The sequence below is a fragment of the Balaenoptera ricei genome, chromosome 3, assembly GCF_028023285.1.
Source record: "Balaenoptera ricei isolate mBalRic1 chromosome 3, mBalRic1.hap2, whole genome shotgun sequence".
Taxonomy (NCBI): Eukaryota; Metazoa; Chordata; class Mammalia; order Artiodactyla; family Balaenopteridae; genus Balaenoptera; species Balaenoptera ricei.
The window spans coordinates 114,312,177-114,325,303 of NC_082641.1; the positions used below are offsets into that span (position 1 = coordinate 114,312,177).

Here is a 13,127-nt window from a genome sequence, read left to right on the forward strand (position 1 = left end):
ATTGCCCGAGTTTCCACGGTCCCTTCAGCGCCACCCAACCTGAGGAAAAGTGTGATGGGGGAATTTGTAGTGGAAAACAATAGTCTTAGCTGTTGCTTTTGCAAATTTTTTAAACACATGACAGGTCAACGTGAGCTGGGGGGGGCCTGAAGCTTAAGCTTCATTGCCTCACCGTAAACCCAGCTGGATCCGTCCTGAACATGTTCCTCTGCCAGAGGGAACCTGTTATCCTTAGGTCACTTCCCGAGTCAGTGACCTACAGTGGCTCCCACTGACCTTTTTAAAATGAAACTCATTCCCCTTGATTTTTATTCTGTTTGTAAAAATAGTATTTGGTCATTACTGAGAAAATATTAACAAGGGTAAAGGAGACAATTAACGTCATCCTGGAGCAAACCCCGCAGGCAAGCAGTAACAATTTAGTTTCACTCTTCTTCCATCCCCTGCTAGGGGTTTGACAGGACATTGAAGCAGACAGGTTGGAATGTCCAGACGTCAGCACGTGGGCTCGCATTGTGCTCCCCCTTTCAGTCTGGCTGGTTATTCTAGAACATCCCTGATTGCCAGCCTCCATTATTGTTCGCACCCAAAGCCCTTTAAGGCTCAAATGAGGACCTGACCGGAAGACGTGACACAGCTGTGGGTCTTGATAAGAGAGATACCTGTTTTGGCTGCAGCCTGTTTGAGATGGGGGGAAAAGGTCTTTCCTTGTCTACTGACCCAGATCTGTGAGCTGAGGGGTCCCAAGGACAGACAAGCCGAGGGCTGGTCCTGCTTCCAACTCTGTCTGGGATGCCTGATATGGGGGGTGGGGAACAGTAGGGGCAGGGGACCTGCCACAAAGGAAGGACTGGCAAGGGCCATCAGGCTCAGCCTTCCTTTGGTTCAGGTATGGCTGAACCTCTACCTGGGAGGTATAAGGGATGGCTCAGGCGACCTGTAACCCACCCCCATGGCCAGAGGGCAGCACCAGCTAGAAAGACTTGGTCTGAGTCAGCAGGAAACTCTAGGATTGGGGACCTGCATGGAGGCATGTCACCAACTCTTGTCTTCAATACATCCTTCTCCTGGCCACCCCCAGAGGGTGCCCCTGGGCAGCCTGTGGGGAGGCTGGGCCAGGATGGGGAGCTGCAGCTCTGCCTCCAGATTCTGCTCCAGAGCTGGGGTCCTGGGTGGGCAGTTAGAGGCCTGACTCCCCTCTCAGGGGTTGAGTCCAGGCTCTGCATGGGCAGGCATGCCTCCCTACTCACCTCCCATCCCAAGGACCAGGCCAAGCCTGCAAACCTGGTCCTCTAGAGAAGACTCTTCCTTTGTGATGGGCCCCCTGGCCACTGGTCTGGGCTTCCTGCAGACCCTGTCTTCATGGGCACAAATCCCAAAGTCACTTCCCAAGTTAACAGGAGGTGGGAGAGGAGAGACATCCTCTGACAACACCCTTCCTACCCCACCCCCCTGCCCACGTATACTTACCATGTAGGGGAGGATTTCCATCCTTGACTAGAAAGAGGAGGAAAATCCAAGTTTACACAATTTTGGAGCATATTCTTTCAGGAATAATTAGAAAATTATTCCTAAAAGATTATTCCTAATTTCCATAAAGGAAAATTATGTTTTCTTTTTCTTCCAAAGTTTAAACAGAACAAAACAAAAAACAACTTGGTTTCTCTCTCATAAAACTCCTAGGGATCCCAATTATCTTAATTTTGGAGAAGTCCCTCCCTGCAGCCAATCAGCCCTGCTCCACACCTCCTCGGGCAGGATCTGGGTGTCGCGGGGGACAGCTCTCATTTCTTCCCTGTTCTTCCTCTGCCTCTGCCTCTGGGTGGTGTCATCTTCTCCCATGGGGAGTGACAGGGTCCGGATCCTGGTCAGAGGCTACGAGCAGAAGGGACCATGGATGTGGGGTCAGACCAGAGAAAGGCCCCCTGACTGAAGCAGCAGCACATTGGTGCTAAAAGAATGTGCTGATTCACATGAAGAAACCTGAGAGAATGTCCTTTTGGCTCTGTCAGTTCTTCACAGGGAGGGAGGGACAAATATGCCCATGGCCTGATTCATGAGGAAATGTGATTATTTAAAAAAAAGTTTTAAGTGAGAGAACTGAAGCTGTCCTTTAAGTGGCATTTTAAAACCGAAATTAGAAACTACATTAGCATTGCCATTTGATGCTGAGGCACAAGAGATTTGACCTGTTCCTCCCCTGCGGCTCAGGCTCCCAGGTCAGAAGTTAGGGGGTCTCCATCTGAGAAGGTTTCTTCTGGAGCGTCATGCGTGGTCCCTGCCCCTCAGTACTGCTGGGGAAGGGGCTTTTCCCACCACTCCCTAAGGAGGCTGCCTGCAGGCTCCTGCAGGCTCTCTCTGCTGGACGGGAGAAGTGGGCCGGATGACTGGGAATCATCTGGCCCTTCTTTGAGAAAGCCTTTAAAATGACACTCCGCCAGATACAGTGTTGAGTGGATTTTCTCAACATCTCAGCTGCAACCAAAGAGGGAAAACAGGAAGATGCATGGGGGTGTTAAGGGCATTTGAGAAATGACAATCCCCCATCCAGCTCGGTGGGGTCCTGAGTTCACCGGCCCGGGCAAGTAAAGGGACTGTCCTGCACTGCCCCACAAGGGTTGCTGGGCCGTGGGGTAGCGTTCTCCAGGGACTGGGTCTGTTTCCCCTTATGCTACCCGTTCTCCCCAAACCGCTCCCCAAAGCTCCCATCTCTGTTGGCAGAACCTGCCTGCTGGGGATGGAGGAGATGGAGGGATGAGGGGTCCCTCCCAGGTGATCCAGTGCCAGGACATCCAGGAAGCTTGCTGTCCTCACTGGGGCAGGTTGTCTGCTCAGGGCTCTGCTCTCTGACTCCAGGTGAGCCCTAAGATCCCAGGACAGAGGCATCTCTCTGCCTGTGCCCCCGTGCAGGTATGACATTTCCTCACCTCCAAGAAACAGGACACCAAATCCAAACAAGGCCATCCCTGGAGAATGTTATTACCCCAGCCCCTGTTAGTGTTTCCAGTCCCTTTACCGTGTTTTCACTTCATAATGATGCTGTTTGATAATGGTTATGCAGCATAGGATAGAGTGGGGTTGAACTGCCCATCCCTACTTTTTTTCTTAGTGCCTCCAATTCTTTATCCCCCATCTTTTCTACATGTCCAAATTTTACACATCCTTCCAAAACTTCACCTTGGTGAAGACAAGAGAGCTAGCAAGAGCACTAGACCACGAGTGCCCATCAGTCAAGCAACTTGATAACTGTACTGTTTGGCAAGGGGACTTCTGTAGCAATGGTGTCCAAATACAGTCGACCATCAGGAGCATCTTAAAATGTAGATTCCTAGGCTCCACCCCCTGTCTGGCAATCTACATTATCAGCAAGTGTCCCCGGGGATTCTGAGGCAGGGAGTCCTAGGACTGCACTGAGAAATGCCCTGAAAGGCTTGTCCCTCCTGCCCCAGGCTGCCTCCCAGGACAGGGCTTCTACACATGTTGTCCAGCCGAAGGGCACCCCTCCCATTCACCTGTGTCCATGGGCACCCACCCTGCACCCAGTCCCGTTCACCAGGCTCAGGGGCCCCGGGGGTTGAACTTCCACTCAATGGGACCCTTGCATTGCATAAGCTCTTTCTATGCAAAGAGGATAACAAATCCTGCCCTGCCCACCTGGCTGGGTTGTTGTTTTAATTAAGTGAGATAAGGGATGTGAAAGTGCTCTGAGAGCTGTAAGGCTGGGAATCGAAGGGAGGGTTATCTGTGCCTGCTTGGCAATGATTCACTGACTGTCTTGTGACATCGTCTCTGTACTGCCCACCACGCTTATTAAAAATCTCACAAATCTACTTAACCACTCTCAGCTGAGGGCTTGGCTTCGTTGACTGGCTGCATTCAGCTTGTTCAGCAAAGCCTGCCTCCTTCCACAAGATGGCCAGAGCTGTTTTGTTGGTTTCTGTTGGTGGACAGAAACAGGATTTCTTCCCAGGTGGAGCAAAGCTGACCTGGGTAGATGGGAACCCACACTGTGGCTTCATTAACACTTGCTGACTTGCGTTCTTGGGCTGTTGGTTGAGGCCCCAGGAGTAAGTCATCCTCTTGGGGTGAATGGGTAAGATTCCTCTCCTCCGGTGGGGGGGACCATGCTTCGGTTCCTTTGTTTGAGTTATCTACCGCTTGGGTGAGACGCCATCTCAAAACTTAGAGTCTTAAAACAACACTTTATTGTTTCCCGTGATTCTGTGGTTGACAGGCTTCAGCTGGGCGGTTCTGCTTCCCGTGGCTGACCCGCTCCCGAGGCTGCTCTCAGTTGGGAGCTTGGCTCCACTGGAAAGGACCAGAGGCTTCTCACCCTCCCAGGTTTCTCTCCGCACGGCGTCTGCACAGTGAGTTGTGCAGCCGAGCTTCTCCACGACGTAGCAGCCGCCTACCACGAGGACGAGCCCATGCTCACGGAGCCGCTGATGGTGCCCGGCTGGGCCCCCTGAGTCACAGGACCAAGCCTAGCGTCCACGTGGGAGGGGAAGAAGCAAAGGCAGGCGACCCCAGAGGCATGCGTCCTGGGGGCCCCTGATGTGCTAATTCCCCACAACCTCACTTTCTTTCTTGGAAAGTCAGCCCCGTACATCATAGAAGAGAGCAGCAGCCAGGCTTGTGTTTACCTGCTCTCTTTCCACTGGCACCAGTGTTGCTGGGCTTGGAGGCCTGGGCTGTGACTTGGGGAAGTTCCGGAGACCCCCCCCACCCCCCACTCCTATGCTCTGTGCCAACGGTGGCTTCTGTCCCTGGGCGACCACAGCCTGTACGGAGGAGACTCAGAGGCCTGGCAGGTAAGCAGTTTCTCTATTACTTTCTGCAGTAGCACAGCTGCACACGCATGCTGCCTCTTGCACGTCAGTTCTGGCCTTCTCTTTCTGGGGGTGGCCTCCGGAGAGGCCTGTGGGGGCCCCTGCACAGCCTCCCAGGCTCCATGAAGACGGCGCCACAGACCTTGTCACTCTTCACATCTGCTTGGGTTGCCTCAGGTCTCTGCCGCCAGGGGACCTGTGTGACAGTGTGGGGGGGGGGGGGCCTGCCTCCTCTGGCTGGAGAGTGCTGGGAGCCAGATCCCATTCTCACCTCCAAACCCCTCTCCTCATGTCTCTGACCAAGTGGTGGGCACCAGGGGTGACCAGCGGGGTCTTGGCGTGCCTCGGGTCTCTTCAGAGTTGTGGGCGCCTGGCCCGGGACCCTGTGGGTAGATGTGCACCTCGGCTGTGTGGGGAGTGACAGGTCCCTTGGTTTCCTCATACATCTGGGCTTTTGTCTCAAACCGTCGGCTCCGTCTTCTGGAAGAGGCCCCTTCTGTTTCACCTCAGGCTGAATCTTTCACGTCATATGTGTGTATGCAGGGAGAGGACAGACTGGAGCGTCTTTAAGAATCAGCAAAATGGTATTTCTGCCCTTTGGGAGAAAAATTGAGGATGTGTCCAGAGCGACTAGACTACTGATCTGTACCAGCCTCTCGCTGCAGCCTCAGCGCAACGGGAATCGCTCACCTCTGCGTCGCTGCCGTTCACCTGGAGGCTCGGAAGTCCCAGGGCGCAGGAACACGTCCGTGTGTCTTTGGAGGGGGACCTCATGAGACACTCTGGCCCCCCAGCCGCATGGCCTTTGCTGAGGCTCAGAATACACATTCTGTTCATGCTGCTTGTGACAGACAGGGATGACGCTGTGAGCATCTTTACGTGAAGACGTGTCTGAAAAAGCAGCTAGGCTCTCAGAACATTCACCTTCAGCCGGGCTCCACAGGCCTTGGGGGCTTCTAATTTAGTTCTGCAGGCTGGGGGGCCACCAGAGGCTGTGGTTTGCTGGGGTGTCTGTCTTGTGATTGATTGGAGCTGAGCGTGAAACCCTGGGGCTCTGTTCTGTTCTATCCTTGAAGTGATCAGGAGTTACTTCCTCCCTCGAGGAGACTGACCCAGCTCCGGTCTGGGGTGGGCACTGCTCCCCCAGCACCACCAGTCCGAAAACCCTATGGGTCACTGGTACAGCTGCTGGGATTCATGCTACTCTCAACGACCTAAGCTCACCGAAAGCAGCACAAGTCCCCCAAATCCAATATTGAGTTGTATTGATATTTACGTAACTTGAATAGTCCACTTCACCAGCCTGCACCTACAAGTAAGGCTACATCTCCTATTTACAGCAGGAACCTCAGCAGCCAGAAATTGGTTATCCTCAGACTGCTCGTTATTTTGGGGGTTTCTGAGTGGTTAGCCCCCCAAACAAGGGTGATAAGTGTAGTCACTATGCCCGCTGCCTTGTCTCGCTTTCTGCTTTGGCCCCCCTTGGTCTCCCCACTACTAACTGCCGGCAAAGCTGTTGAGAGGTGCCTCACTGGGACCACTGTCCATCACAGACGTGCCCAGGGTGCCAATTCTGGATCCTTCCAGAACTGGAGCCTGGGCGGATCAGGGAGAAGCGTCCTCTCCCGGTCCTGAGCTGCACCCATCACCTGGGCCCCAGAGCAGCCAGTATGTCCAGCGTCTTGTGGATTCACTCTTGAACAGTTTAACCAGCTTGATACCATCACCCACCGTGTCTTCTTTAGAGTCTCAAGAAGAATAACCCTGACAGTTTCTGGTCCTTGCTCACCTAACTACAGAAATGCAAAACAGCCCCAGGGGGAGGATGGGGCAAATAAGTCCTAGAGTCATTTCTGTGTTCATCAGGATTCTGAGGATGTAAATGACATCCAGAAACCCAATGCAAACTAGCATCAACAAACATGAGACTTTATTTGGCAGCAAAGCTGAGAAGGCTTCTGGAACAGTTCCTCAGATGCAGGAAGAGCTTCAGGAAGAAGGGCATCAGGGGTGAGAATGTGGCACAGCTCCCCTCTCCACCTTTCCTCTCTTTCCTGTCCCTCTTTTTTTCTCCTCTCCCCACTCCCCTCTGAACTTTACTTCTTCCCTCTCCTTAATTTCTCATCTGTGACCTCATTTGCAGACAGCCTGTCTGTGTGGCAGGGAGGGGTCTACTGGTGTCCCAGATTCACATTCCCCTGTGCAGCAACCCTACTGGAAAAAAAGATCTCTCTTTCTCAGTGTGCACATAGATATCAATCTCAGGGCAGGCATGTGATCGCCCGGCTTGGGGCTGCGTTGGTTTCAGGGGCACGGGGTACTCTGGTAGGTTGTGTTGCGGTTGGGGTGGCATCTGTTTCCAGCCAAAGAGGGGTCACAGCCAGTACAAAGCCTGCACGCCCACGCCCTCCCCCGCCCCACTCCTGCCTGCCCTGCCTTCCTCTGCTTTATCCACGAGCACACAGGGCCCTGGAGGTGGTGGGGTGGAAGCGGCACAGTTAGCAGTGCTATCTACCCTGTGAGTGTTGAGTCTGCACTCAGACACCTGAACGGGTCCTGGCACGCTTTTATTTGCATATACGAGGCCTTCTCTGGCCTTCTGCTTCCCCAGCGCACTGCTGGGACGGCAGGCCGCTGGCCTGGGAGCGTGGGGGGTCAGTGCCACGGGACCCGCGGCCTCGTCTGTCAGTGGGCACAGCTGATGGGCTCGTTGGGCCCAGTTATTCCTGATGCAGACGCTCTGAGGACGTGGAATCCGCACTTTTTAATCGTACTGTAATGAGAGTGCCCTCCACGCCTGTCCCGCTTGCTCCGGGGAGCCCCATCCTTCCCCCTCCTCCTCCTGCCTCCCTGGATGCCTACGGAGGGCGGCTGGGTGAGGACCTGGCCTTCCAGCTGTGGTCCCATTTCTATGGCCCTGAGCACTTTTCCTCCACAGGCAGGGCCAGGCTGCCTTGGCCTCTCAGCTCTCAGGCCCTCCCCTCCATCCCTCTCCCGCCCCCTCCTCCATCCCTCTCCCGCCCCCTCCTCCATCCCTCTCCCGCCCCCTCCCCATCCCTCTCCCGCCCCCTCCCCTCCATCCCTCTCCCGCCCCCTCTGAGGGAAGCAGGGCTGGGTAGGGGAGAGCCCTAGCTCCTCAAACACCGCTTCTCTCAAACGTTTTGATTCTTTCCTCAGTCCTCTCTCTTCTTTAAAGGCTCAGGCCTTTGGGAACCCAAGACCTAGACACCTTTCTTTTTTCCCTGCGTCTCTGTCATTTTTCCCCTGAAGTAAAGGGCCTGGGACATCCCTGTGGCTTGACCGTGGTGGGAAAGCAGAAGGAGAAACCCGGCTCATTTACCTAGGAAGAGCCAGCCAGGCGGCCTCTGCTCCGAGGTTGGGGAATCTCGGAAGCTTGCTGTGTCTGCAGAGAGGGTGGAAGGGGGTTTGCTGCCTAGTTAACCAGCCTGGGTTGATTGACGTCCGCGTGCTTCTCCTGGCGTCCCTTCTCTCTAGTAGCTCACCCTTCAAGGGATAAGAGGAAGGGATGGGATAAACATAGGATGGGGCGTGGCCTCCCTGCCACAGCGGGATCAAAACTCCTAATTCCTGTCAGCCCCCCAGAGCCTCAGGCTCTACCCTTTACAGAAGCATTAATGAGTGCTTTCAGGAGTGACAGGCCGTGAGGCCGCTTATTTTTAACCAGACAACGGAGGCTGAGCTCCTGAGTGGGACGAGGTGTCTCAGCCTCCCTGAGGCAAGCAGACCTGGAGGTGTCTGTCACGGGCTTCCCAGGCCTGCGGCCGCTGGGAGGAATATTTGCAGAGTCGCACCCAGGTTAGGGAATCTCCTTCGGCCTGGGCTGCTTTGGCCAGTGTTTTGTCTCCTGGGCCTCCTTGGGACGGAGGGAGGTGCTCTGTGATGGGCAGAGGAGGCCAGCTGTGTTTTCTCAAGTATGTGAGCTCTCCTCCTTCAGAAATAGCTCTGGGTACTAATTGGGGGGTTTTGCCCAGGAAGTGTTACTAGGATCTGTCAGGTCCTACTAGGAACCATCAGAAGGTGACAAGTCAATGGAGACTTTGCTGCTTAACCACTGGTTACCCAGAAACCCGGACAGGGCCGTCTCTCCGGAGCCCCACAAGCACTGGGAGACAGGTTACAAGCATACACTAAAGTTACAGACTAAATAATGACTGTTGTGTAGAGGGCTGCAAGGGGACGGATCGGGTGCTTTGGGAAGTGTGAGTCTGGGGGGGTCTGGGCCCTTTCTCCTCCCCCTCTCTGTACTTGTGCCTTTCCCAGACTCCATTCCTCTGTCTCCTGTTTCGTCCGTCTCTCCAAGAACTGCTTCTCCTGCCTGGCTAATTCCACAGGAGCCAAGGAAATGGGGGAAAGTGAGGGAGGTTGTGAGTGCCTGGAAAACCACTAAGTGCCTGCCCCCGGCTCCAGGCTGACAGCTCTGCCAGCCCTCAGTTCCAAGGCCTCTCCAACAGCGTTCCATGAAAGAGACGTCCCTCCCCTCCTCCACATCCCTCTGGCAACCATGAATCCATTCCTGGACCACCGTCACCCCCCAAGATGTGGCAGCCAGAGCCTAACGGGTGCCGCTAGTTTTCGTTCCTAGTTTTCAGTTACTTAGTGGGACTTGTTTTCCTTTATCTCCTTAAGGGGCAAATTGGAGACTTGGGTTTGATAGGAAAAGGGCACCCCAGGATTTGAAAAATAGGGTTGCCAGCTGCCTCTGGTAGAAGGCAGATAGGGAAATTGAATAATGCATCTTAGAAATGTTTATTAGCATTCTGATGATGATAAGTGAGGGATCTGAAAGGAAATCTTCCACAAGTGTTGGTAATTTGTCCCCTGGTTAGGGAGGCTGATGTGCTTTGTGGGAAGAGTAGTTGATTTATCCCCCACTGGACACATATGTGTCTCATCCCCAGTACTTAGCAAGGGACTCGGGAAATTCTGCTGAAGGGATTCAGTCATCATCTGCAGCCTTTTGGGGGTGGGTGGGTGGAGCATGGATGAGCATTTGAGAAAAGCTGCAGGTATTCTCTCCGTAACAACGCACCCTCACAAAGACAAGCTCACAATTTGATGGGCACTTCAGGATTTGCAGGTTCTTTGAAATCCATCCATGGACCCTCACATAGACCCCAGGGGAAAAACTCCTGGACCAGAGTTTATATCCGTAAAGCCCCCTGCACATACATGTGCTCCCGATCCCTGTCGGACGCCTCTGCTTCCTTCTTGCTGAGCACTGGGTACCGGTGCCAGGAAGCCCTGGGTTGGAGTCACATTTCAGGGCAGCTTCTCCAGTCACCCATCTTGGCTGCCAAGGCCCAACAAATGTGGGCTTTTTTCCCCCTAGAAATGGGGAAGATTTGGCAAAACTGGGCCTGCATTCCTTATGGCAACGATTAGCTGGGCTTGGCGTCTATGCCCGCTTTAGGTAGGGCGTGGCTGTCTGGGTTGTCAGGGCCTCTTCCCGCCACCTCAATGCTGGGACCAATTCAGTTCTGTTTATCACCCCAGTTGATCTGCACTTTTCTTAGAGCAGAGTTAAGTAAACAATTTTATCTCTGAAGATATACTGCATATCACAAGTCTCCTCATACATATGCATATGGGAAACGCTCATATACACACCTGTTTGGCCCATCCAGGTTGTCTGCAAGGCATCTAAATTTATGACCCGATCCTCTTCCTCCTCATAGGGTTGCTGTGATGGTTCAGTGGACTGATGCATGCAGAGCCCTCAGCACAGTGCCTGGTACACAGCAAGTGCTCACTCAGCACATCCAGCCGGTGTTACTAGTAAGTGATCCTGGGGGCCCAGCGGCATCTTCTCTAGCCCGCTCAGGATGGGCGTTGCTCGGGACTGGGGCGCCCTCTGGTGGCTGCTCTCCCTACTCACACCTAGGCCCCGCCGGAAAGATTTTAGGCTCCTTTTCATCAGGAAAGGAAGTTTTTCAGGCAGGAAAGTTTCCCCTGCCACTCAGGGGGAGAGCGGGAGAGGTGGGACGGGAGAAAATGTTCCGCTTCCCTCACCATTTCCTTTGCCTCCTTCCTGACCTTGGGGAGGTTGGGGTCACTAGGTCTGGGGACAGGAGGAGACGCTTGGAGGTGGGGGTCCTGGCTGCGTGACCCCCATGGTTGGTACCTGCCCCCTCCCACTTGCTCATTCTCCTCCCGGAGCAGCAGATGCCCAAGGCCACCTCCAGAGAGGACGCAGGACAACAGGAGGGCAGCGCAGCCACAGAGGCTCCCCAGGCTATTATGAGGTAATTTTATTTCTTTCCATTTCAGGTAAAAATAGTAAATACAAGATAATTTTAATAAAGGTAAAAATACATCATTTGGATTTTGTCGTTGTTCTCTGAACAGTGCTACCTACAGTACAATTTTTGATTTAGGATTTTTAAACCTTTTTTTTTGATATAAACAAATAGAGCGATTTTGCTGTTAGGCTATCTGTGTTCTCATCTGGCACTTAAGAATAGATCACAGGACACCTCCCAGTTCCTTTGGATGTGTGTGGGTGGCGGGGAGGGAGTGAGCAGGGCTGCACGGGATGAGGTGGTTTGGCTTCCTGGATGCAGACAGCGCTGCGGTCCGTGTGCAGTGGGAGGGCACGAGTGTGCATCCGAGATGGCCTTTGCCTGCGCTGCTCACAGGGACCTATGTCACTGTGACTGGACTGAAGGTGTCACATGCATCGGGGGGGCACTTCCTCCCCTCCTCCTGTGGTCTAGTTTCTCACCCAACAGCCTAGATTCACAACAGTTCTGGGTCCAGGCAGGCCACTGGGCTGCAGATGTCAGCAAGGCTGGTCAGGACAGAGCCAGTTGGTCCCCTTACAGTCCTAGAGGAGTGGCCCAGGCCCCTCCCCACCAGGGCTGGTGGCCAGGGCATCCCACCTGGCCTTGGAATGCTGGTAGAAGTCACAGGTGCCGATGCAGGCTGTTAAATGTCTTTGCCCTTGTTCACCCTCAGGTGGTCTTTGTTTAAGTTCCTTCCAAACTTCTCACTGAGCTGTTGGATGAGGTCTGCCAGCTCGCCGGTAGCTTGAGATTTCTCTTCAAGAAGCTCATAGCGCAGGCTGGAGATATCTTGCTTGATTTCCTTCAGTTCGCCTGCAAGGACAGATGAGATTTTGGTGAGATGAGCCCGCTGAAGGGGCTCATCCCATAGGCATTTGGGGCGTGCATCCTTCCCACAGAATGTCAGGCTACTGGTCCAGCCCACCAAGGGTGGAGGTGAGGGGACGGGAGCTCTGTTTTGACCTAAATCCCACTCAGCTTTTACCGACGAAGGACCATTCATCTGCTTAAGACCCCTCTCCTCCCATTCCTGGTCACGCTCTCCATTAAGGGTTTGAGGTAGATGGAAGAATCAAGATCAGGGTTGTGAACTGCTAACACCTATTTTATCACGATTGGTAGAATGCTGGTTTTGGAGCCATCAGAAGCAGAATTTCCAGACTCTAAGCAACACCCTTGTTAACTGAAACATTTTTTTCTCATCATGCTCCGTGTTTTGTTCTGTCGTCGCAGGGAGGAGAAACTCCCAAGTGTCTGAGGGGATCAGCTCAGCACAGTGACTGCGGCCGTGGAGTACAGGCCGCCTCGCAGGAGCAGGGTCTGTCCGCACCACGCCAGCAGCACCCCTCACCGGTGCACCACGGTAGGCCTGCCTTCTCCTCTTTCGTTAGCAAGGGACCACAGGTAGCGTCTTCCACTTCTTTCCACAGCGAACCATGTGGTTAGAAATCCACATGGGCCTGGGCTGTGGGAATCTTCTTATTAACCACAAAGGGGAGTCGAAAGGTTCTCTCCTGGTTTGAGAGATACTGGACTTGGCTCAAGTGGGAGTCCACTGCCTGGGGTCACATTAGTCATACGTGTTTTTTAAGTATGCCTTATACACAGAAGATGCAGAGGTCTTAAAGGTACAGTTTGGCCAGTTTTGACAAAGGCATACATCCCCTATTTTCCTTCCATGGGGGCTTCGCTGAGCCCCAGTTTCACGGTGTGATTCTAGTGGCGTGAACCTGGGCAGCCCCGCCTTCTATAATCAGTCACATCCCTGTCAATCACGTTACACACTGTGGGGAGCTAGCTGCCATGACACCCGGCAGTTTTGTATTTGAGACCCAACAGTAGGGGTGGGTAGGTGGGCTGCTGCTCGGCTCCTAGACAGTGTCAGCCCCGGGGTCATTCGGTCATTGCTGACCTTGAGGCCGCACTGTGGATGTCCCAGGATGAAGCAGAGGGTCACTAACTGACTAGCCTCCTTCGGGAGGCCCCTGGGGTCCTG

At 53.8% G+C, this 13,127-nt stretch overlaps 1 protein-coding gene across 5 annotated transcripts in view; it reads right to left on the reverse strand.

Annotated features, from left to right (window-relative positions):
* Window positions 1–11,774: 11,774 nt before the first annotated feature.
* The window catches only part of TRPC7 (transient receptor potential cation channel subfamily C member 7), a 124,055-nt gene continuing 122,702 nt past the window's right edge, over window positions 11,775–13,127 (reverse strand). For all 5 annotated transcript variants that reach the window (XM_059919486.1, XM_059919490.1, XM_059919489.1 and 2 more), the window contains one exon: window positions 11,775–11,944. In XM_059919486.1, coding sequence (XP_059775469.1) covers window positions 11,775–11,944 — 170 coding nt within the window. The remainder of the gene's footprint in view (window positions 11,945–13,127) is intronic.